Source organism: Nicotiana tabacum, chromosome 22 (genome assembly GCF_000715075.1).
Source record: "Nicotiana tabacum cultivar K326 chromosome 22, ASM71507v2, whole genome shotgun sequence".
Lineage (NCBI taxonomy): Eukaryota > Viridiplantae > Streptophyta > Magnoliopsida > Solanales > Solanaceae > Nicotiana > Nicotiana tabacum.
Genome location: NC_134101.1, coordinates 112,370,848 through 112,392,757, shown reverse-complemented (window position 1 = coordinate 112,392,757; position 21,910 = coordinate 112,370,848). Strand labels below are relative to the sequence as shown.

Genomic DNA, 21,910 nt, shown 5'->3' with positions numbered 1-21,910 from the left:
TGGTAGCCGTCACAAGAAAATGGTTCATTATCCGATGCAATAGCTTCATCTGATAGTCGAGAAAAAATACGTGGGTAGTTGTAGGTTAATAATTGATGGGATCATTTTATGAATTTTAAAAGTACAGGGTAAATTTGTAAAATTAAAACTAGTGAAAATACATTTTCAATTAAAAAACTGGTAAGAGCCACTTTTTCAAATTTGAAAATGCATTTTCAAGTGAAATTGGAAAAATTGGTAAGAAATGTATAACCAAATATTGTTTTCAAAATTTTTTGGAAAAAAGCAAAAATTTTGTATGTCCAAACGGGCTCCTAGTGTAGGATTTTTCCCACAAAAGATTCTCATTCAGATTTTAAGATTCTCTTTGGCTGGCAAGTTTTTATCAACCTTTTTAAGGAATTCAGCTCCAATTTAACTCGTACGATTTGTAGCTTTGGCAGTCTATCGAACGGGTCTTTATTTTTTCAGTATTTTAAATTTCTTGTAGTATAAGGATCATCGCATCGGTCAAAAAATAAGAAAGGAAAAAAATTGGGTAGCACACTTGTTATGACGTGGAGGTCCCAATGATGTGTAGCACTCTTCTGATGACGCGCAGCACCCAATAGTCTCTCTCCACGTCAGCAAAACACGCAACCGGCCAATTCGAGTCACCATCTTTATCTCCGGTTCCTATCACCTTTCCTTATGTGCAACAGGTTCCACCATTAACCAGTCAAACTTCACCCCCAATATAAATACCTGTACCTCATTCCACCACTGAACCTCAGAAAAAAGAGATCGAACAAATTGGAACGCCTGAAGCTGAGTGGTTTTTGATCATCAAATAGGAAGAGGCGATGTTTGTGTTGGATTGGTTCTACGGAGTGTTAGCATCACTAGGATTGTGGCAGAAGGATGCGAAGATATTGTTTTTAGGACTTGATAATGCTGGCAAAACCACTTTGCTTCATATGTTGAAAGATGAGGTTCTTTTTCTCTTTCTCTCTCTCTTTTTTTTTTTTGTTGGTTTTTCCCCTCTTCTTTTTATCACAATAAACTATAATCACATGACTATATAGGCAACACTAACTAGTTGCGTAAGCTTATTTGTTATATTAAGTATGTCTGCTTAGAGACTTAACTATCAAAATTTAAGGAATTAATTTTCTATTTTTAGAGAACCTCTAGAATCAAATGGGTCTTAATAGATGGAAAAATCCCAACTTTTATTTGTCTTAAATGTTAAACTATTTATTATCCCAAGGTTGGCCCCATAATTCCAAAAAAAGAAAGGACTACCTGGGCGAAGTATTATTGATATGTTTGTTCACATGTGGAGCTAATTTTTAGTGATAGAGATAATAAAAGTATTTTATATTTAGGAGGTTATTGAAACCAGTTCAAATGTTTTATTGGTATTATATTGTGCATGTTAACATTGATGCAGAGATTGGTGCAGCATCAACCTACGCAATACCCGACATCAGAGGAGTTGAGTATAGGTAAAATTAAGTTCAAGGCTTTTGATTTAGGAGGACACCAAATTGCTAGAAGAGTCTGGAGAGACTACTATGCCAAGGTGAATAATTTGCATTGTTAGAGCACCAGTTTACTCATTTATAATTGGGTTATTTGCAACTTATTTTGTTTACTTACCTTTAAATGTTGAGCATGGGCTAAAGCTTTTATATTTATCAGCTATTCGATTTAAAATTTGCTCGAGCCTGTATATTTCAAAAATTTCAGCAGTGCTTTATAAGTTGAAATGATATTTGAGTTTGATTTCTAATAACATAATTTGTCTTATCAACCGCATATATATTTGTAGATAGAGGGCTGATCATATTTCCTGTTTGGTCATATTACTGCACTAGTGCACTTCTTTTGGCATTGCTATGTGCTTCATTTAGGGATGAGAGCACTCTTTCACAGCTTGAGTAGTGAAGAACAAGGAATAGAGATGCTCGTAGTTGGTTATAACTTAACGGTTATCACTATTTATTGTGTTTCCTTGTCAAACACGTTCCTATTGCTGAAGTATCACTTTAAGGTAGAACAAATATAACAATTCTTTTGAACCTTGTTTGGTACCAGTTGTCTGGTATTGGTTTGACCTTGTCTGGGGTCTCAATTTAGGAGTAGGACACTCAGTAATATATACTAAGAATGCAGTTCTTTGTTTGGTAAACATGGATAAGCTGTATAATTCACGCATGAAATGGCAAGAAGTATATCTTAAACATTGGAAAAATAGTCTTATGATGAAATAATTACCAATTTTAATTATGATAATGTCACAAAAGGACTTTGCAGGTGACCTTTGAAGATAGAAGTCATCAGGAACATGAAAGATTTGGGTTTAGGCTAGATTCTTTTGTGTAGTGGAGAATTTTTAAGAACTTGCACTGTCAAGTCATATGTAAAATTGAGATTTTTACAATGCAGTTCTATGGAACATTATGTTGTTGAGGATTTAAAGATTCCTCAACAACTAATGCTCTCATATTCAAGTTTATGTTGACCATCGTGTTGAATGTGTATATAGTTACTCTCGTGTTTTAAATATATGGCAAGCTATGGAAAATTTTGTGTTGTTCTCTAGTTGCTTATGACATCAATCATTTTGGGATTATGGTGGATCAGTCAAGTTATATGTGACATTTTGGCTTTAATAAAGGTCAAGTCTGTGCACCATTAGCTTCAAGGTTTTTAGTAGGTCAGTATTGACATGGATATTTGCAAGTCTGTTGTAATAGTTTCCGAATCTAGGCTTTCCATACTCTACTACTGCTTGACAAGCACGTTTTTCCATTTGTAGGTGGATGCTGTTGTTTACCTTGTTGATGCTTATGACCGAGAGAGGTTTCCCGAGTCAAAGAAGGAATTAGATGGGCTTCTCTCAGATGAGACATTGGCAAATGTCCCATTTCTCATTCTGGGAAACAAGATTGATATACCATATGCTGCTTCAGAAGACGAGCTGCGTTATCACTTGGGCCTAACTGGTGTGACCACTGGCAAGGGTAACGTCAACCTCGCTGGTACAAATGTCCGTCCAATTGAGGTGTTTATGTGCAGCATTGTGCGCAAGATGGGATATGGTGAGGGCTTCAAGTGGATGTCGCAATACATCAAGTAGGAGAGTTTACCACAAAGTACTTCTTGGCAAATTTCATCTTTGTGATTCCAACCCATTGGTGGGGAAGGGGGGGCAAGAACAAAGAGAATTTTTCCCAATCAAGAAGGTATATGTTGGACTTGTGACAGAGGACGTATGTCGGGTTGTACTGGATAGAAAGACTAGTTTTTTAGTATCTTCTTTCTAGTTATAGGTTATCTTCACTCTTTCCGTGTCTTTGTAGATCTTATCTCTCTGTATATAATGCCCTTAGCAGAAGGGAAAAAAAGATATACAGAACTGTGTGTTCCAAGAGTGACTGGTAGAAACTATGTATGAGGAAAGCACAATAACTAAAGCAGGTAATCCTCTCATCCTCCTGCCATTTTTGGCTCGTTTCTTGGGTAAAGTCGGGCGTTGTCAACACCTCTTGAGGGGTAAATATTTTAGTTTTATTATTTATACAGTTTAGGTTCTTAATTTCCTTCAAATGCAAGAGATGGCTAGCCTAATCTAGTGCTCCTAATGCCTTCTATAAAAATTAGGTTATTTATAGAACTTCAACGCATGCAGGCTTGCTAATATCTAGTGGGCGTTTGGACATAAGAATTGTAAAATTCCAAAAGAAAGTGAAAAGAATTTTCAAGTAAAAAAAAAATTGAAAATGAGAGTTTTGTTTGGACATTAATATAATTTTGAGCTATTTTTGAAGTTTTGTAAGTAATCTGAGTGAAAAGTTCGAAAAATATTTTTTTGGAGTTTTTCAAATTTTTGAAAAATTCTAAAATGTGTCTTCAAGTGAAATTTGAAAATTTATGATAAAAAAAATAAAAAAAATTTGAAAAAAAAAATAAAAAATTTCTTATGTCCAAACGGGCTCCTAATGCCTTCTATAAATTGCCAATATGAATAACTACTTATAGTGGAGGAATGTTAACTAATCATCCATTAGCTTCCTTCACATCAGGGAAAATATTTCTTCACTCGGACTATATTCTAAAGTAAGAGATTTGAGTATTCCTCCTGCCAATCCCTTATCTTCGGCAGGATGGATGCTATGTGCCCATCGTTGGCTGCGCTTGTAACCACTAGGTGAACATTACTTTGCTTTTCTGATACTTGTTGGGAATCCTTTGATGTTCATGCCACACATCGAGTGACGTGGCATGAGAAAACAAATCCAAGACCATTATAATTATACTGTTGTTCTTGAGTTTGTTGGACTTCCGAGTGACTTCCAAGTATTTCTCCATAAGTTTCAAGCATTAAATTTCAAAAATGAAAGCAAATCAAAGAATCAAAATTATTTATTTGTGCCATTTCATCCAAAATCAATATTCAAGACTAGCATTGAGGTGTTTATCATGCTCACGTGAACTTGACTATGAGGCCCATGCCCCATTTGATAATAGAAATGTCAAATCATCATATCATGAGAATCAATACTGCATATTGAACATCATCTTAGTCAGGCAAGACCGAGCAAGCTTAACCTCTTAACCATAGAAGCGACATGTCAGTTTTACTCCTCTAAACAGGTTACTGCAAGTGACAAACAACCCACGCTTTTCTAAAACATTTGGAGGGTCGAAGCTAGATGATAACTCAATCTACCAATTTACAAGATCTCTACTAATGTACAAATCGATTTGCAAAAGAAGCACACATAGCGATGTAATCGATAGCATGATGTTTTTTGGAGGGGGATTGTTTGCCTGGGTTACCGATCAATAATGCCATTGTAGCTCCAAATATTTCAGGGAAATACTTTTATCTCATCTTCTTAACCTATCTGGATATCAGGATTGAGAAGAGAAGCCCTTTCGTATTCCAGCTGCCAAAACAGAAAATATGGTAAATATCAAGAAATGAGTTGCACATTGAAGTTTGTCTCCCTTCAAAAAAAAAGAAAATCAAAGGAAGTGCTCCCTTACCGTAGCATTATCATGTTCCAATTTCATCCTCCTATATTCTTCTTGTGCTCGCTTTGAACGGAACATGGCCTGAACTCGTACAACAGACCTTTCAACACGCTCCTCAGCTTGTTTCCTACTGGCTCGGAAGAAGTCCTCCTCCACATCACCATCAGGCTTGATATCCACTGCTTGACTAGATTGAACCTGAAGACCACGAAAGCCTTTTCTCTTCAAACGCCATCTCAACACTGCCTTTTCAAGCACCCCAACAGACCAAACTATCTTGCGATACTGCTTCCGGACTTGGAAACCACGGAACACAGCCTGCATAAACCAGAGGTATGTTCCACTATTTAAATTTGTCCTGTCTACTTAATAAAATTATTTATCTTTTCAAAAAAAAATGTCTACAGGAAGAGATGTAGCAGTATCAACAGAAGAGTTACTTTTTCTTTTTCCTAGGATAAGTTGATTTCAAGAAATATTTGATAGCATAAGGTAGCATATTCAAAACAATAAAAGCATCCTTTGCAGGTTTATTGCTATATTGGAGATTTGAGGAAATCAATGTGAAGATAGCATGGTTTGATCTCTTCTTCCAGTTAATGAACACAGTGCCCACCTCATCTCAGTGAGCAGATCACTTGAAATTTACAGCAAGATGGAACATAATTCTAACTTGGATCAAACAGACAAGAAGTATTTTGAACTTCAGCCCTTTTGATGGAAGAGGTGGCTCGAATTCATCATCCAGACTTCTGAGAAAGAAACAGAAAATGGGCAACTTACTTGAATTTTAATTGCATGTCGCCGCATGTTAAGAAAATCTTTCCGCATTTTCCAACTACGGAACCTATATTGGATTCGCGCAGCAGCAGCCAGTTTTTTCCGCGACTCATAATTGCGGAAAGCATGCTGAATCTTCATAGCTGCAACTATATTACGTGCTTCCATCTCCGGATTTGAAGACTCGACAGCTTTAGTCTGTACTTTGAATGAATGTTCTCTGAATGCAGCCTGTATACGTGCAGCAGCATCAGCAGCAGTACGATAAGCTGCCAAAGTATCCTTAAGATATAGCTCCTCCTCCGTGAAGTTTCCAGGGTTTATATGTTCAGTAGTGGTCTGCAGTGAACCACTAACATTTCCAGCCAAGGTCATATCCTTAAAGTGTGCAACTAAAGCCTTCTCCGCAAGATAAGCCCCCAAACCCTCAAAACCATTTTTAGATGCAAGATCAGCAGCAGTGGATCCACCAGGGTTCTCTGAAGTAGGGTCTGTCACCAAATTTGGTTTTGCACCGGCGGATAGAAGGGTTGCAACCATTTTCTCCCTGATAGTCGAAAATCCCAAAAGTAAGTAACCAATATGCTGAAAATTGTAATATTCAAAATAAAATTACCCTGGTTATGTTTTCATTTCATTAAACATTTTTTCCTTTGTTTGGTTGGGGGAGGTGGGAGGAAGGTGGAGGAAAGGGGGTGGCGTGGGTAGACATTTTGGTGGACAGCAGTAGACATATACTTAAATAAGAAGAAGCTTCATGATTATTATTTTTAAGCAATCAAATAATAATGATTTCAAAATCCCTTAGCTGCACTAAGGATTACCTTCCATAATGAGCAGCCCAGTGAAGAGCTGTCCAACCATACTTGTCCCGGTAATCCAATGATAAGCCTGACCAGGAAAATGGATATACAGCCCAAGTATAACCTAGGATAGCACACAAATGGATAACTCCTTGACCTTGCTCGTCCCACTCTGAGGTTTTACACCCTCCAATAACTCTTTCTAACAGCCATTCATGAAACTTTGTTTGCAAAGACAGCTCGAACAAGCAGTCTTTTGCATGTGGGACAGGGAGTTTCCTGTCTTCAATTGATTTGATCAAATATGCCCAATTATCAGTAATGTGCGAACATTTTCGAACAAATCGCTTTGCTTCTTTCAGGGAATCTTGGTGTACTTTACTGGAAAAAATGCTTAGGCTCTTAGATGTAGAGAAGAGCAAATGAGCTAGCCTCATTTGAACTCTAAATTCATCCCAACTAGACTGTTCCTCCAGAGGAGCTGTCCATTTGCATGCTGAAGGAGCTCGAAACTCATAGGTCATGACTTGACTGATTGGTGTATTACCGTCGAAACTCAAATACAAACTTACCAGTCCAGGGGGTTGAGGTGAAATTACACAACGATATACCCCGGACTGCACAAATTCTGCAGGAAAACAAACATCTGCACATACGCAGAACAAATTTGACTTTGCCAGTTGCGATTGTGCTCCTGGAAAATGCCCAATCACTAAGATCTGCAATGATTTAGACAAAATATAAGTTTTGAGATCATAGCTCAAAAAAAATGTGTGCATCTAGAAACTCTTGCCTCCACTCAGTAATTGGCTACTGTTTGATTTATATCTAAAAGTTTAAGAAGTGAATTCTCTCTCTGATAACTTAAGTGAAACTGAATTTAGCCACAGCGTGGAAAGCTGAATTAAGTTATTTGTTTATTTAATTACATTCAACACGTAAGCTAGGCGTTGACTGTCACTCAATGTTATGTTATGTCAAACCAGGACATGTCTAATGAGTATTAATATTCCATTAGTACAATGAGATTGATAAATTTTCTTTTTTCATATATGAATGCAAATAGAACTTCTTAAACCAAACATGGGAATGGGACATTCCTTCTCTCTTATCGCGAGAGAAGGTTATGTTTTTGTGAACTGATGCTATTATAGCAAGGTAGCAAGGCTTTGAAGAAAAAGAACCTTTGTTTCTTCACTTGAAAGAGCCCAAGTTGGAGAGATTTCGGTTATGTTGAATATCTGCTGCATTACATATGATTGATCGATAGTTACTGAAGATTCAGGAGTCATCATCTCATCTGCAGATCCTGGAGAATCACTTATGAAGTAGTTAATCCACCGTCCAAAGCTGTCCTGAGTTTGGAGGCCATCCTTGTTCAGACTATCAAAGGAATCACCTGCACCCACTGTTGTTACTCCAGGCTCATTCTTTCGAAAATTTGAAGTCATCTGACCATCCCCGGAATGGAAGGGCATGTCATTTGAAGGATTAAAATTTACAGTATCACTTCCAGCCACTTGGCAAACAAAACTTTCTAAAGATGCTACAGGTACTCTCGACACAGATAAAGAGCCATCCTGCAAATCACCATTATTAGTAGCCATACAAAAGAAATAAATAATAAAAATTAATAGTACTATTTTTCACATGGAATCCAAGTAAATAGGAAGAAGTTAAATTATTTCACGGCGGAACTTGACAATCGCTAAGGATAGACTTAAAGCAGAAGTTAGAGATTAGGTTAATTAGATGGACACAATGTAAAAGCCAATTTTTTATATCTGAAGGCTTTTGCCAGCACAATCCTTACAGGTAGTATATAGAATAATGCGTGCATATCAACATTGACCCATATATATACATATAAAATCTAATAATGAGTATTGCACAGTATGAACAACGAAAAAGTGAACACATTTGTTATATCACTCTTGAAACGTTGGAGACATAAAATTGCGTCCAAAATTAAAATTATCTAAATTAAAAGGTTAAATCATGGTGCCCATGGGAGTAATGAAAAAGTTGTTTGGGAATATCAAATTCTGCAGAACACCAGAACAGATGACTCAGTGGCTTGACAGTTAAAATTTGCAGAACACGGACGGAACAGATAACTCATTGAACCTGACAGTTCATGTTATTTAAAAAGGAAAAAAAAGAGTTTGAGAAAAACAAGTTAAACATAAATCAACTAAATAGACAATTACTGAAAAATAATTAGCGTACCAAAGTTATTTTCATTAACCCATCGTGTAATTAGATAATATTGATTTTGGTGCTAATTTACCCTTCAAGAGTTTTCCTTATTGCCTATGAGAAAAATATAATCTAACTTACTAAACAACATTACTTTCATTAAACTTAATCCTGTAGTATCAAAATTTTGAAATAACGAGAAAAGATGAGTTAGAGAAAAGAAGGATCTGTGGAGAATTGTACTAGTGAAGCAAGCAGCATATTAGAACCGCTTACGTTGAGGCTGTAACCATTAACTTCAATTTGATTTTGTTGCCCGACTGAAGCCCTTCCTCCCGCTATACATGGATACAAAAGGAAGGATACATGATCAATGAATTAGGCAAATGATCAGATAACTTTCTCACAGGCTACAAGCACCAATTTTACAAGAATACACAATACCTTCTTGAGTTGCAATTAGCTTGTTGGGATTGTCAGGTGCCAAAAGCTCATCCCACTCAAGTGTATTAATCTCAAGAAGTCTCTGTTCATGATTTTTGGCGGTCACATCCCTGTTAGGCTCTGCAATCAGTAAAAGACAGGAATTAATTGAGCCAATTCCAAAGGAGAAAAAAAAGGTTTTTTCTTATTGGGACATTCCAAGATTACAGCAGGTTCGACATCTAATAGCATAAGTAGGACACAATCTTGTTGCACGATAAATTGCTCAGAAGTTCCTAATAATAAAAATATCCCATTATCTTCAAGAGTGATATTCTGTTGTTTTATTTATGAAGCTACAACTTAGACAGAAGGATTAAACATGATGCTTATGTCTCCACTCATAGAAGGCTCAGTTCAGGCAGTTGAGATTCTACTAAATAAAATCGTAATAAGATATCATTTCTAGAAAGCCCACTCTGCAGTACCTAAATGTGCATGTTGGCTGGAACCATACGTCCGTTCATCTACGGAATTACATTTTTCTGATAAAACCCAACCAGATGGATCAGATGGATCTGAACTGGAATTGGAATTAACCGGGGTAGCTGGAGAACCCTTGGCAACAGAGGTCGCTGGGGAGCCCTGTGCCTGCACGGTAGACATAGACAACAACTGAATTAAAACATTCGATATATTTACAACTACTTAAAGAGGGACTTATTCCAGTACGGGAAAAGGTTCCATTTTTTTTTTTGGGGGGGGATGGACAAAATAAATAATCTTATTAGTAATGGGAAGATCTCCCATATACAAGCAGTATACCAAAAAGCAGAGAGTATACTACATAATATGATTCTCTACAAATGGCACCTGATCTTATATACAAATTGGAAATTCATGAGTTCACCAAAAAGAAACATGGAATGCGGTGCTATTCCTCAAGTATAGATAGTCGTTCTCTATCCATTCAAAAGCTCTAATATTTCTCTCCTTATATAAAAGTTTAGCTAGAAGTGCCTCCTTTACTGTGCCCGACATTGCTCATTGCAGCTCTAACCACTAACATCTCATACCACAAGCAAGGTGATAACCACCTGAAAATGTAGGAGGAGGTGATCCACATCTTCATCAGAGCATTTGCAGATAATGCAACAACTAACATATGTAATCCTCTTTCTCCTCAAATTCCCAGCTCTCAGGATTGCTCGTCTTGCTGCCCACAAACAGTGTTATCAAAAGCGAAAAGCGCAAAAATCTCTAAGGTCTGTTGGGTTTTAAGCGCAAATAAAGTGTGGGCTTTAATGAAGAAAACCGCAAATAGAGAAAAACGACAAATATGTATGTGTTGTTCAAGACTAATATCTACAAGCATGATTGCCCAATATATGGACAAAGAAACGGAAGAAAATTTACGACAAAGTGAAATATCAATTGTTTAGTATCGTTTCTTTAGGATTACGTCCATTGGCAAGGAAAATTATGCCTTAGAGCCTTGATGACAATACTGAAGCGCCCACTAAGCGAGGCGAAGCGCTCAACATATTTTGAGCCTCGCTTCAGGGCTTAAGCGCGCCTTTGATAAGACTGCCCACAAAGTAAAAAGGCACGCTTTTCCCGATTCCCCACAAATCCAAACCTAAAAAGTGCTGAAAGTTCGACATATACAATAACATGTTAGTGCTTACAATCACATGCACAAGATATGTCAGTGTGTTATCTCAGTCAATTTTGACATAGGCGGAGTTACCAAAAAGCAATTGTCCTTGGGTAAGTAATTGAAGCATGCCAGATCCAGCTCAGATAAGTGCATAACATACCATTATACAGAATTACCAGTCTGGAGGTGCACTTCCGCTCCTTTTTTTTGGGATAAAGAAGTTATACTCACCTTCCTTTTGTTATCAACTAAGAGGTGAACAATTCACCACAGAAAGTCGGTTCTCTTCCAGCTTTTGAACAACTAATATATATTATCTATCATTGTTCTTAATCAGGATCATATAGAAAATGAAAAGGAAAAAAAATGAATACAAATTCACACTGCATGAAGATTATACCACCATCACCATTGTTCCCAGTTCCCTCTTCACTCCCCACCGCACAACCAAAAAAGCAGGAAAAAAGAAGGAAAAACAAACATTTCCAGACTAGATCCATATAAGTGATATCTACTAGCTGGGAATAGGTTTTAGGCTTGTTGTAGAAAGTATATATATATTTGACTTGTTTTTCACTTCTATTTTATTTGGTATGATGATGATATGAGTTGAGCTTAAATGAAGTGAGGTTTCATATGACCGACCCAACTTGTTTGGGACTGAGCCGTAGTTATTGTTTGTAAACATTTCCAGACTCATACAAAAAGTTTTCTCTGATTCATCTCCCTATCCAATCAATGCCTGTCCTCCTGCTCACTGCATGAGATAGCAGAGGAACAGAACAGCAATCTGCTACAAACTTCAACGCTTCAACCTTGTGTGACAGACAAGGTGTATCCTACTCAGGGCACTGACAGTGTAGATGGACTGAAAAACAGGAGAAAGGATAATCTACATACATAATGCCAATCGTCGTCTACATAGATAAAAACCACCTAACATATCCCTGCAATGAGGGATGACACCACATATAATACTGCTCCTGCTGTAGTTAGCAAATCTCGTCCCTTCACACTAGGAATCTCAGAATGCTACGATATATAGATACATTTCTACACCGCATTTGGGTGGTAACGAGTTAAAAAATGTGAACTGTTGACCAAACTGTTTAATAACAGTGTTGAATATGTGCTACTACTTGCTATACATTATTCAGATGGCCAGACAGGCTTGACGTACTTTTTCTTTCTTTTTTTTTTTTTTTGAGAAAGGTAAAAGTCAGGCTTGACGTACTTCTAAGTATGAAATAGTAGAGCCAAAGAAATTGCTGGTATATATCCCAAAATAAAGAAGTGCATAAATGAATAATAAGTTATTTGAACAGGAAGTCTAAACAAGGACAACAAGAAACTGGAACGTGCAGACATGGATATGTTTTGAAGAAGGATCTTTTTTCATAAGTGATATGTATTGAGAAAGTTACCAAGATAAAGGAAACAAACCTCCTGAGTTTCGCGATAATGAACAAGGACTATGTGTTCAAGGGACCTGATAAAAGCACAGAAATGGAAAAAATCAAACTCAAAGGATACAGGTTGTTTCGTGTAAGTGGAAACTGTATGCAAATGATTTATCATTGCAGTTAACTGGAAAAAAAAACAAAGGGGAAACCCTTTATTGGCTTGATGCAAGCATCAAAAAAGTGTATTTCATACTTGTCAAGTAGCCAGTAACATCTCCGAACAAAGGTCGGGTGATCTTCTCCATGTGCATAGTATACATGAATTCGTTCTTCATTACCAACCTGCACTAAGAAACAAAATGGATTTGACCAGCACAGAAAAGATTGCAAATCCCACCTCATGATCTTGAAATACATATCTTCTGGAAGAGAGCAAATTAAATTCAGAAATAGAGAAGAGGACAAAAGGACATGGATGGGAAGAGTACAAAATTGAAACCAAAAAAGTGCATCTCTACTTTTCAGGGGAGACATTCTATTGTATGCATTGAGCAAAAAGATTAACAACTCTTATGCATCAGGCTATAAAAGATAATTCACGCTTGCGAATTGCAAAAATAAAGCACCCATAGTTCTGGTGTAGGAATGACAAAAGAAACATGCTATGAAAGAAGATATAAAAAAGAATGAAAAAATATTTATACTAACGCTACATTTAATATATTAACCAAAGGTTTCACAGAAAGCTAGTTAGACTTTACCAATTAAAACTAGGCATGGATGGTTTTCAAAATGACTACATCCTAAAGCAACTAGGATTACAAGAAACTCTCCTTAGCTAGATGTATGCAGATTAAAATTTGTGTATTGCATTGGGTCATTTTGCATCTAGCTAGGTCTGTTCAATCATTTTTCGAGCGCCCGAGAAACAAAAGCACAGCAGTATCTACTGTTAATACTGGAGATGGTCTTAGTTCCATGAGTCTTTGGATACACAATTGTTTGGTTATGCGGTTTTGGTCTCTGGTTAATACCTAATGCATAATTATCTCCAACAATGATAAAGCTGATCATGGGCATTCTAGCTAGTTCCTGAATGAGCTCCACCATTTCAGCACAAAGATGCGTTTATTCTAGCCTCTTCCAGTCATGTAGCCGCAGTAGATGAAAAATTGACAGGCCATGTACAAACTTGTTGCGAGGTTCAGCACTGTGCGATAAGAAGTTTCATTGGATTCTGTGGGTTAGTGTGACAGTAAGCTCTCGCCCGCCAACGTGATGCAATATAGGAGAGAATGTGATTCAAATGTTCATCTATTTCCGATGTCTCACATCGATTATGTCTAAGTCTGTATTTTGCACCACTCAATGACTTCTACTACATGCAGTAATCAGCCTCAACATCTTGAGTCCAAATCCAAAACAATAACAAAAGGGGTGTGACTGAATATTTGGCCGTATAAACTTTAAATCTGCCTCCCTTATCTTCTGCCACTTAAAACTCGTGCATAGCATGAGATAGGCTACAATTTTTTCTCGATAAGTCTAAGGGAGCTGTATCGACAACGATTGCCAACCTTGTACACGGTGGGAACAAAAAAAGCCAAAAAAGTAGTGCTGTACAGAACAAGTAAATTCGTAAAAACATTTAGCAAAGGTTGCATACAGGATTTTACGATTAAGCCACAGAGATAAAGTGGAGCAGAAATTTCTTATATCATCTTAAATTCAGGTGTTAGATTTACATCAATGATACTTATAACAGAAAAGAAGGCGAAGAGATTTCAAAAGCAACTATAACCAGAAAAAGCAGAAACCAGAAATATAGCAGAACAGCAATAACGAGCACCTCCCATTACATGTATAACAAGCAAGCTAGCAAAAAATTATGGGAAGTATGACACACTCAGGATCATTTGACACTCACTTTTAAGTGTTCGTGAGCTTCTTTTACTGTTTTCCCGTCCTTTTTCTTCTTCCAGTTATGACCGTCTTTCCGGAAATTCCTGAGCATCTTACGATCAAACAACACGATTGTGCCACCTGTTGTAGTGAGAAGATTACATAAATCAACAGAACCTAACATGTCCTAGAAGTTCACTTTACTGATGTCTTTTTTTAAATAAGTAAAATATTATTCACAAGTAATCCCAAGCACTGAGTTCATTGCTGGGTATTACTTTGTTTACTGAAGTCATGTTCCATTTCATTTAATATTACACTACACAAAACAAGAAAGAAATCATCGCAAGACAAAGACCATAAAAGGTAGTCGCTTAGAGTGGCATTACTCGTCGGCAAGTTCACAGGCTTGACAAAGATGTTGAAGTACTTGTAGTTGCACAATATTGCATGAATCTCATTTGGTCGGAGCCACCTCATCTTCGCTTCTTCCATTATACTGGGAATATCCAAATCTGTGCAAGCAACAGAAAATATCACTTTTAATCAGCAAGGATGATTCAAGAAAGTAAATCAACCAAAATTCAAAAACTACAAGCAATAGCAGAAAGGTCAGCGCCAATTCTGATCTGAACGTAACAGTGTTGTACCTCTACACGATTACTTTGTGCATCCATCTAGTCATTATAAAATCAAGGGACCTTTTCTCGCCATCACTTTGCTCTCATTTTCCACGAATTCAGGAGCTCGTAGTTTATTTCCATAATGATATGGCGTCCTAACTATCACAAAAGGACAAAGAGTTCTGGCTTCACTCACATTTAATTAATAACTTGTTAGAAACACTTTCACACTAGATGATACTTCATTCACCAAAGTGGTCAAGGAAGCAACATTTACTTTGTTCTCATTTCTGAGCCGAAGGTCTATCGGAAACAGCCCCTTTACCTTTCCAAGGTAGGGGTAAGGTTTGTATACACACAACCCTCCTCAGACCCCACTTGTGGGATCTCACTGGATTTGTTGTTGTTGATTTTTGTATTATATTGTTGTTGTTACTGCTCTTTTTTTTTGTGACTTCTTCATTATTATAGTTTCCTTTCAATACTATCGTGACTTTGTTTTCCTTGAGCCGAGCATCTATCGAAAACAACCCATCTACTTGCACAAGGTAGGGATAAGGACTGCGTACACACTACCCTCCCCAGACCCCACTTGTGGGACTACACTGGGTATGTTGCTGTTGTTATTGTTGTTCATTTTATGGTAAACTAATTTCCTTTTTTTCTTGATATGCAATTTCCGGATTGACACAAATCAATTACTGAACCGTGCAAAGCAACATCTATCTTCATGTCTAACTTTAAAAAGGACATTAATTTAATTTATGAAAATCATAATAAGTTAATATGTCTACTAGTTGGGAATAGGTTTTAGACTTGTTAGACAATCCTTCTATATATATATATATAAAACTTATTTTCACTTTTATTTTATTTGATGATGATAATATGAGTTGAGCTTAAATGAAGAGTGAGGATTCATATAGCGGATCCCAACTTGTTTCGGACTGAAACATAGTTGTTGTATAATAATTTAATATGTCATTCTCATGCACTTGTCATATAATGGTCGATGAAGCACCCAAGAATTTGGCCTAGCGGTCAATAAATGAGATGAAAACCATGGGAGACCAGGGTTCAAATCCCCATAGAGGCAAAAAAAAGTGGTTTCTTCTCAAAGCCTTAGTATAAAGAGTAACCCGGTAACTGTGTTGGTGGAAGGTAATACTTACCCGGTTAAATACTCTAAAGTATGCACACGTTCGCCGAAAACCACAGTTCTCCAAAAAATGGTCGATGAAATTACTATTCAGGAAAATTTATCATGCTGATATCTTTTAACCAGCCCATCAAGTTGCCAAGTCTTCTTCTAACTTTGATCCTCAAACCTCAAACCTCAATCTCATACGATTGTTTAGTCAAAATCAAGGAACTCCTTGTTACTTCGATAAGAACTGATCTTGTATTATAATTATAATATAAATTAAGAGGCTTAACGCATGGCAGAGAGATTTTCATGAAATTTAAATATGGAGCAGCAGAAACATCACTTAACTATAAGTATAGTTCTTCAGGCATCATTTTTTTCAGGATAGATTGAAGAAATGCAAATGACATAATACAGCTTATTATGTTCCTAGAGCATAGCAAATCCCGATTCTGACTTTGCAGTAGGTTGAGAATCGTGTGAAATAGGTACAATTCTTAACTTAGTTGTTATAGTGATAATATTCCAACAAACTTTATATGCCACATTCCGAGGAATTACTCTTAGCATTATAAGTCTTACATGATCCTACCTTTAGTCTTTTTGGTACCTGATTCAGAGTCAACCCCTAAGTTGCAATAAAACTGCTCTTTTGTCATACACAACCAAGCATTTTTGCATAAACTAGCAAAATCAAAGTAACAGATATAATACCTTGCAGAGTGTGGAAGCCATGAATATCCGACCCAGCGAGTTGTCCTGCTCTGCTGCTTTCCATAACGCAACAAAACTCAAAACCCCACCAAACTAAATCATTCAAAGTTAGAATCTTTACTCCAAGAACCAATACCCCATCTAAAAACCCATGAAGTTTTTGAAAATAATAAAGCTTTGTGAATGATTAATCAAAACCCAGATATGCTGCTTTCACATGACATAACAAACATCCAAACCTACCAAAGTTGGAATCTTTACTTCAAGAACCACAAACCCATCTAAAAACCAATAAAATCCGTGAGCTAATTGTTGAAAATAATGAAGCTTTTTCAAAACCCACCAAACTAATCATTCAAATTTAGAATCTTTACTAAACAACCAAAACCCCATCCGAAAACTAATCAAAACCATGAAAAATTATGAGCTAATTCTTGAAAATAATGAAGCTTTGTAACTGATCAGTCAAAACCCAAATTCAGATATGAGTCAGCCTATGACCAGTAGTTCTATTCTACAATGAAAGCACATCAATGGCTGCTTTTTTTGTCTGCACAAAGTGTCAATATATAATATAATATTGGAGTAACCTAATCCCCAAAAAAATTAGTCTAATTTTGGGTGGAATTCGATTGGCTAATGGGGACAGCATACGGGTCGGATCAATAAATGTCCATATCATTCGTACGAACGATCGATCCAAGGAAAAGATTTGTTGCAGCCGAACCGAACGGAGGCTGACACGTAAACTATATCCGGGTACACGTAGACCCCATATGACTTTTCCTTCTTTTCTCTTTCAACTTTCTAATGAACTCTCTAAAATACTTATATCCATTTATTAAATTAAAATAACTTTCAATTATGAATTCACTTCACAATACTCTGTTTGTTTCAATTTTGACGACACACTTTACTTATTAGTTCATTCCAAAAAAAATGACACATTTCTATAATTAAAAATAATTCAACTTTAAACTCTTTATTTTACCTATTTTACCCTTAATGAGAAGCTTTTATATTCGTACAAATATTATGGACCCACAAAGTTTTTACCCCTTAAACTTTTCATACCACAAGTTCAAAAATCTTCTTTTTTTTTTCTTAGAGCCCGTTTGGATTGGCTTAAAAAAGTGGCTTTTCAGCAGAAATAGCTTTTAAGCCAAAAAACAATAAATTGGGATTGCTCGGCTTATTGTTTTTGGCTTGTTTTAAGCAATTTTTAACTTATTTTAAGCACTTTTTGACTTTGCCAAACACTGAAAAAAGTTTAAAAGAGCTTAAAAGCTAATTTGACCAGCTTAAAAGTCAATCTAAATACCCTTTTAAATTTCGTGCCGAGTCAAACTAACTCATCTAAATTGAAATGGGCGGAGTATTAATTAATACTGCTATCGTTTGTTTTTGTGACTGTATTTGAATTTAAGATGAAATAACTCTTAGCACGTATCAAATGCACTATTACAACTTGGTTTTTTAAATATGTCATGGTTATTTTATAGTTAATAGTTTTCTGGCACATGTGTATACCGAGTCATGTTACGATTTTTGTAACATAATATTAATATTATTAAAATAAAGTTTCAAATAAATAATTATATTTTAAAATGTGGTATACATTTTTGTGAATGAACAGTGTAAATTATCATAAGTTGACTTTGAAAGTTCGTTCCAAATAAACACTTAACTTATCAAATAGATAATTAACTTAAGCCAAACAAATTAATTGTTACTCAAATTTTAGGGTAAACAGTTACATTCATAGATTATTTTGTTTGGCTTAAGTTAATTATCTATTTGATTTAATCCAATACCAATTGATAAATAAGGAATTAAATAGATAAATTAGAGAATAAAATAGATCAAATCGGTATGCAAGCCAATCTCGACCTCGATTTGTGATAGCCTCGAGGTGTGATAATAAGAATAGCAAATGAATAAATAACCACCAAAATAAGCATTCACACGGACGAAAAAAACACGAGACGCGATAATTCAACTCAGTGAAATAATGATGGATACAAATGATTGGGGTCCCCCTTTATACAGTAGGGGAGTCCTAAATAAGGTACACTTCTAATTATAGTAGAAAATCATATTAACAGCTATTTAACCGCTATAGACTAATCCTTTTCGAGATTCACGCCACGATCTTCGGTCCGTTGCGGATATCTCGCCCTTTCCGTTACTGCTTTATATCGGCATGAGTTCGAAGCATGCCCCCTTTTTGACCTCGATTAACGATGTTGACCTTGATCTTGGAAAGAAACCTCAATCCCAGACTCGACGTCCTGGCCTTTCGATGTGGTATTTTTTTCTCCATCGAAGGACGAAATCGGACAACCCCTATTTCTACCATATACAGATAGTCCCCTCATTTCTTAGAGTAAAATGATAAGAAACGACTTGAGCCTCAATTTTTCGAAGACCTTGATAATGACTTCATCCCCGTGACATAGGCGGTTGAGGTGACCAAAACGTCCTGTTGGTTCAGTTCCTAAACCATTAATACTTGCCAGCGATGGATGGCCACTAGCGCCACCAAACCGTCGCCGTGAATATATAAATACATGTTCTTCATTTGAATCAAAGCTTTACTTTCACCTTCACCAAGTTTTCTAAGTTTCTTCCTCTCTCCATCTCTTCTCTTTTACCACCCGTTGATTCAATCTTTCAGTAACAAAAATACCAAACTCCACCTCTTTCCGCTTCCTTCTACCTGAACCAATGGCGAAAACCTCTAAAACCGTCCAACAAAAGGAGAAGGTTTCTTCCTCATTTTCCCGGTCGACCGGTGATAAAACGTCGGTGGAACCGCTCCCTCACGAGTATGTTCCCGGCCCTTATGTTTTTAAAAATGACTTCAAAGTCGAGAACCTTTCTCGGTGAATGGTCGATGTGAACACGTATGAGGTATATTTGCTCGATGACGGTGAAACAGCTCGAGGGTGTGAAGAAAGACTGCAACTGGAGGGGTTTCTAAGTGTCTACACTTACCCCTTCACATTAGGTCCTCTTGACCCGGTTATCGTTGACTTTTGCAAGACGTATCAGGTTACCCTTGGCCAGGTACACCCCTCTTTCTAGCGCATAGTGATCATGCTCCACTTCTTCTCAGGCAAGGACAAGGGGTTGGAATTCACTCTTAGCCACCTCATACGGTTGTATCGACCTCGATTTGTGAGGATTAATCAAGCTCCAACGCTGATCAACGAAGTCCCTTTTTGCGAGCATCGATGAGGACAAGGACCGGGGTTGGATGAGCCAGTTCATGCGGGTAAGAACTTGCGACCTTATCCCGGAGGAGAAACTGTCGTTCCTAGAGAAGTGGAACCCCGATCGTAAGTGACGTTTTTACCCATTAGCTTTCGTACTCCGTTTTTTGCTTTATGTAATGCCTTCATCTATTTGGCAGCGGTTGCTTGGATTCCATACGCGATCCTTGACCTCGAAGACTGGGTTCAGAAGTTGGCCTCGAATTCCTCTCATGCTGAGCACTGCTGGCGTGACTTGGCAAAGGGCAGATGAGAAAGCCAAGAATCATGGTAAGTTCATCCTGTAAGCTGTTGGTGCCCTTTTTCTGTAACGTTTCTTTTTTACTTATACTTGATTCCATTTTATACAGGCTTCGGGATATCGTTAAAATGAGGCCGGCCCCGCCTGGGGAAGAGGTGTCTCCCAAACTGGCTAAGGACAAGAAAAGGAGAAGGGCCTCACCTTCTGATACCCCGAAGCCTAAGAATAGTAAGGCTCGTAAGCCAAGGGACGACTCTGCCGCTTTGTTTGGTGACATAGCCCAAAGGCTACGAGATGAAGAAGAGTAAGGGGACGATGATGGCTATGAGTCAGTGCCTCAAAAGAGGGGGAAGCGTTGAAGCTTCAAAAGCAGCTGGGACGGTGATGACCGAGGAGACTCACCCTTGGACCGAAGAGATCTCGGAAGGTACTCCGAGCAAAGTCCCCGAGTTATCGGGGGTCAAAGTTATTTCCCACCGTGATGAATAGCCGGCGAGTGTGCTTGAAGGGTCAGGTTCAAAGGCTCTTCGGAAGGGAGAGAGCGCCCCAAGTGACTTGCTTGGGGCAATCAATATTGAATATTCACTGCCCGACCTTGATTTCTCTGAAGGGAAGTTTCGGGAGGCTCGACTATGGAGACCCTCGATATGGGAATGGCCCACGATGGGGAAGACATATTCCGTGGCTGCCTTGTGGGGGTCGATGATGTTTCCAACCTAGATTCGACGATAGTTTTTGATGAAGCACATCATCTCCTAAACCAGGTAAACTTCATTCCCCATTATTAGGTTTGTTTTTATTTCCTTCTTACTGATTTCTTTCCTTTCTCCATAGGCTACGATGCTTCATCGGGAAGCGTTTACCAAGTCCCAAGCCGAGCTGAACTGGTGCGAGGCTGATCTCAAGAAGCTTACTGAGGAGAGATACGCCCTTAAATGCCTCTATGTGAAGAAAGAAGAGGAGATCAGGGACCTCCGAGCAGACTTGGCCCAGGCTCGTAAGAAAGAGGTCGAGCTAGATTAGTAGGTAACTATCCTTTTGAAAGAGTACGGTCTCGACTTAACTGTGGAGGCTAATACTTCAATATCTCAGTTGTAGCAAAAGTTGGGAAGGATCGAGCTGCTCCGAGGGGAAGTCGATCAGATCAAAGCCGACTGCAATAGGTGGAAGGAGAACATGGACCGCCTTGCTGCAGAGAAAGAGGCTGCCTTGGCGAAATTGTCATTGGCTGAGGTCCAACTTTGGGGCGTCAAAGAGAAAAGCTCAGCCCAGGCCAAAAGGATCGAGGAGCTTGAAATTGAGCTTGGTGAGGCTAAGGCAGAGGTCGAGAAGACAAAGATCATGGCTGATAAGTCCATAGCCGTGTACCTAGCAGACGCCGAGACTACTCAAATGCATCTAAGGGAGGCTTCTAATCGAGAGAGGTGGAGCAATAACTTGGCGAAGTGCCAATCTCGGAGGGAGACCCCCGAGGAAATCCACGCTCGAGGTTATGACCTCTCTAAAGAGATAGCTCAAACTAAGGGCTTGAAGCTGACGCCAGGTTGCTTATCTCCTCCGATGATGACGATGACGATGACGATAAAGGTAGTCAAGGCGGGTCGGACAACGATGAGGGACCCTAAGGAGAAACTGCCCCCGAGGGAGAAACCAGCCCCGGGCATAGTTAGGATTTTATTTTTCCTTTTCTTTTTGTAAGACCCCCATCGGTCCTT

The 21,910-nt window shown here is 37.9% G+C and overlaps 2 protein-coding genes across 3 annotated transcripts; one reads left to right on the top strand and one right to left on the bottom strand.

Annotated features, from left to right (window-relative positions):
* The first annotated feature begins 732 nt into the window (after positions 1-732).
* LOC107806533 (GTP-binding protein SAR2) lies at positions 733-3,594 on the top strand. Its single transcript, XM_016630699.2, has 3 exons — positions 733-971; positions 1,433-1,564; positions 2,804-3,594. Exons 1-3 carry the CDS (start codon positions 843-845, stop codon positions 3,122-3,124), a joined length of 582 nt encoding a protein of 193 aa, XP_016486185.1. The 5' UTR covers positions 733-842; the 3' UTR covers positions 3,125-3,594.
* An 803-nt stretch (positions 3,595-4,397) lies between these two features.
* LOC107811137 (calmodulin-binding transcription activator 5) lies at positions 4,398-17,480 on the bottom strand. 2 transcript variants are annotated; one of them, XM_075244579.1, is made up of 13 exons: positions 16,680-17,480; positions 14,585-14,710; positions 14,221-14,336; positions 12,547-12,635; positions 12,334-12,379; positions 9,719-9,881; positions 9,252-9,371; positions 9,084-9,145; positions 7,793-8,188; positions 6,630-7,327; positions 5,809-6,352; positions 5,038-5,343; positions 4,398-4,937 (listed from the first exon to the last, which is right to left on the bottom strand). In XM_075244579.1, exons 1-13 carry the CDS (start codon positions 16,741-16,743, stop codon positions 4,887-4,889), a joined length of 2,781 nt encoding a protein of 926 aa, XP_075100680.1. In that variant the 5' UTR covers positions 16,744-17,480; the 3' UTR covers positions 4,398-4,886. The 2 variants fall into 2 exon arrangements, with proteins under 2 accessions (XP_075100680.1, XP_075100681.1); XM_075244580.1 differs by having other exon boundaries at positions 12,547-12,640; positions 16,680-17,220.
* Positions 17,481-21,910: the final 4,430 nt, after the last annotated feature.

Coding starts and splice junctions, on each gene's coding strand:
- LOC107811137 (XM_075244579.1), bottom strand. CDS start 16,743: ATGGAAAGCAGCAGAGCAGGACAACTCGCTGGGTCGGATATTCATGGC. Junction 8,189..9,083: donor TTAATGGTTACAGCCTCAAC/GTAAGCGGTTCT, acceptor GGTGATTTGCAG/GATGGCTCTTTATCTGTGTC. Junction 4,938..5,037: donor TGGAACATGATAATGCTACG/GTAAGGGAGCAC, acceptor CTGTTTTGGCAG/CTGGAATACGAAAGGGCTTC.
- LOC107806533 (XM_016630699.2), top strand. CDS start 843: ATGTTTGTGTTGGATTGGTTCTACGGAGTGTTAGCATCACTAGGATTG. Junction 972..1,432: donor TTCATATGTTGAAAGATGAG/GTTCTTTTTCTC, acceptor ACATTGATGCAG/AGATTGGTGCAGCATCAACC. Junction 1,565..2,803: donor GGAGAGACTACTATGCCAAG/GTGAATAATTTG, acceptor TTCCATTTGTAG/GTGGATGCTGTTGTTTACCT.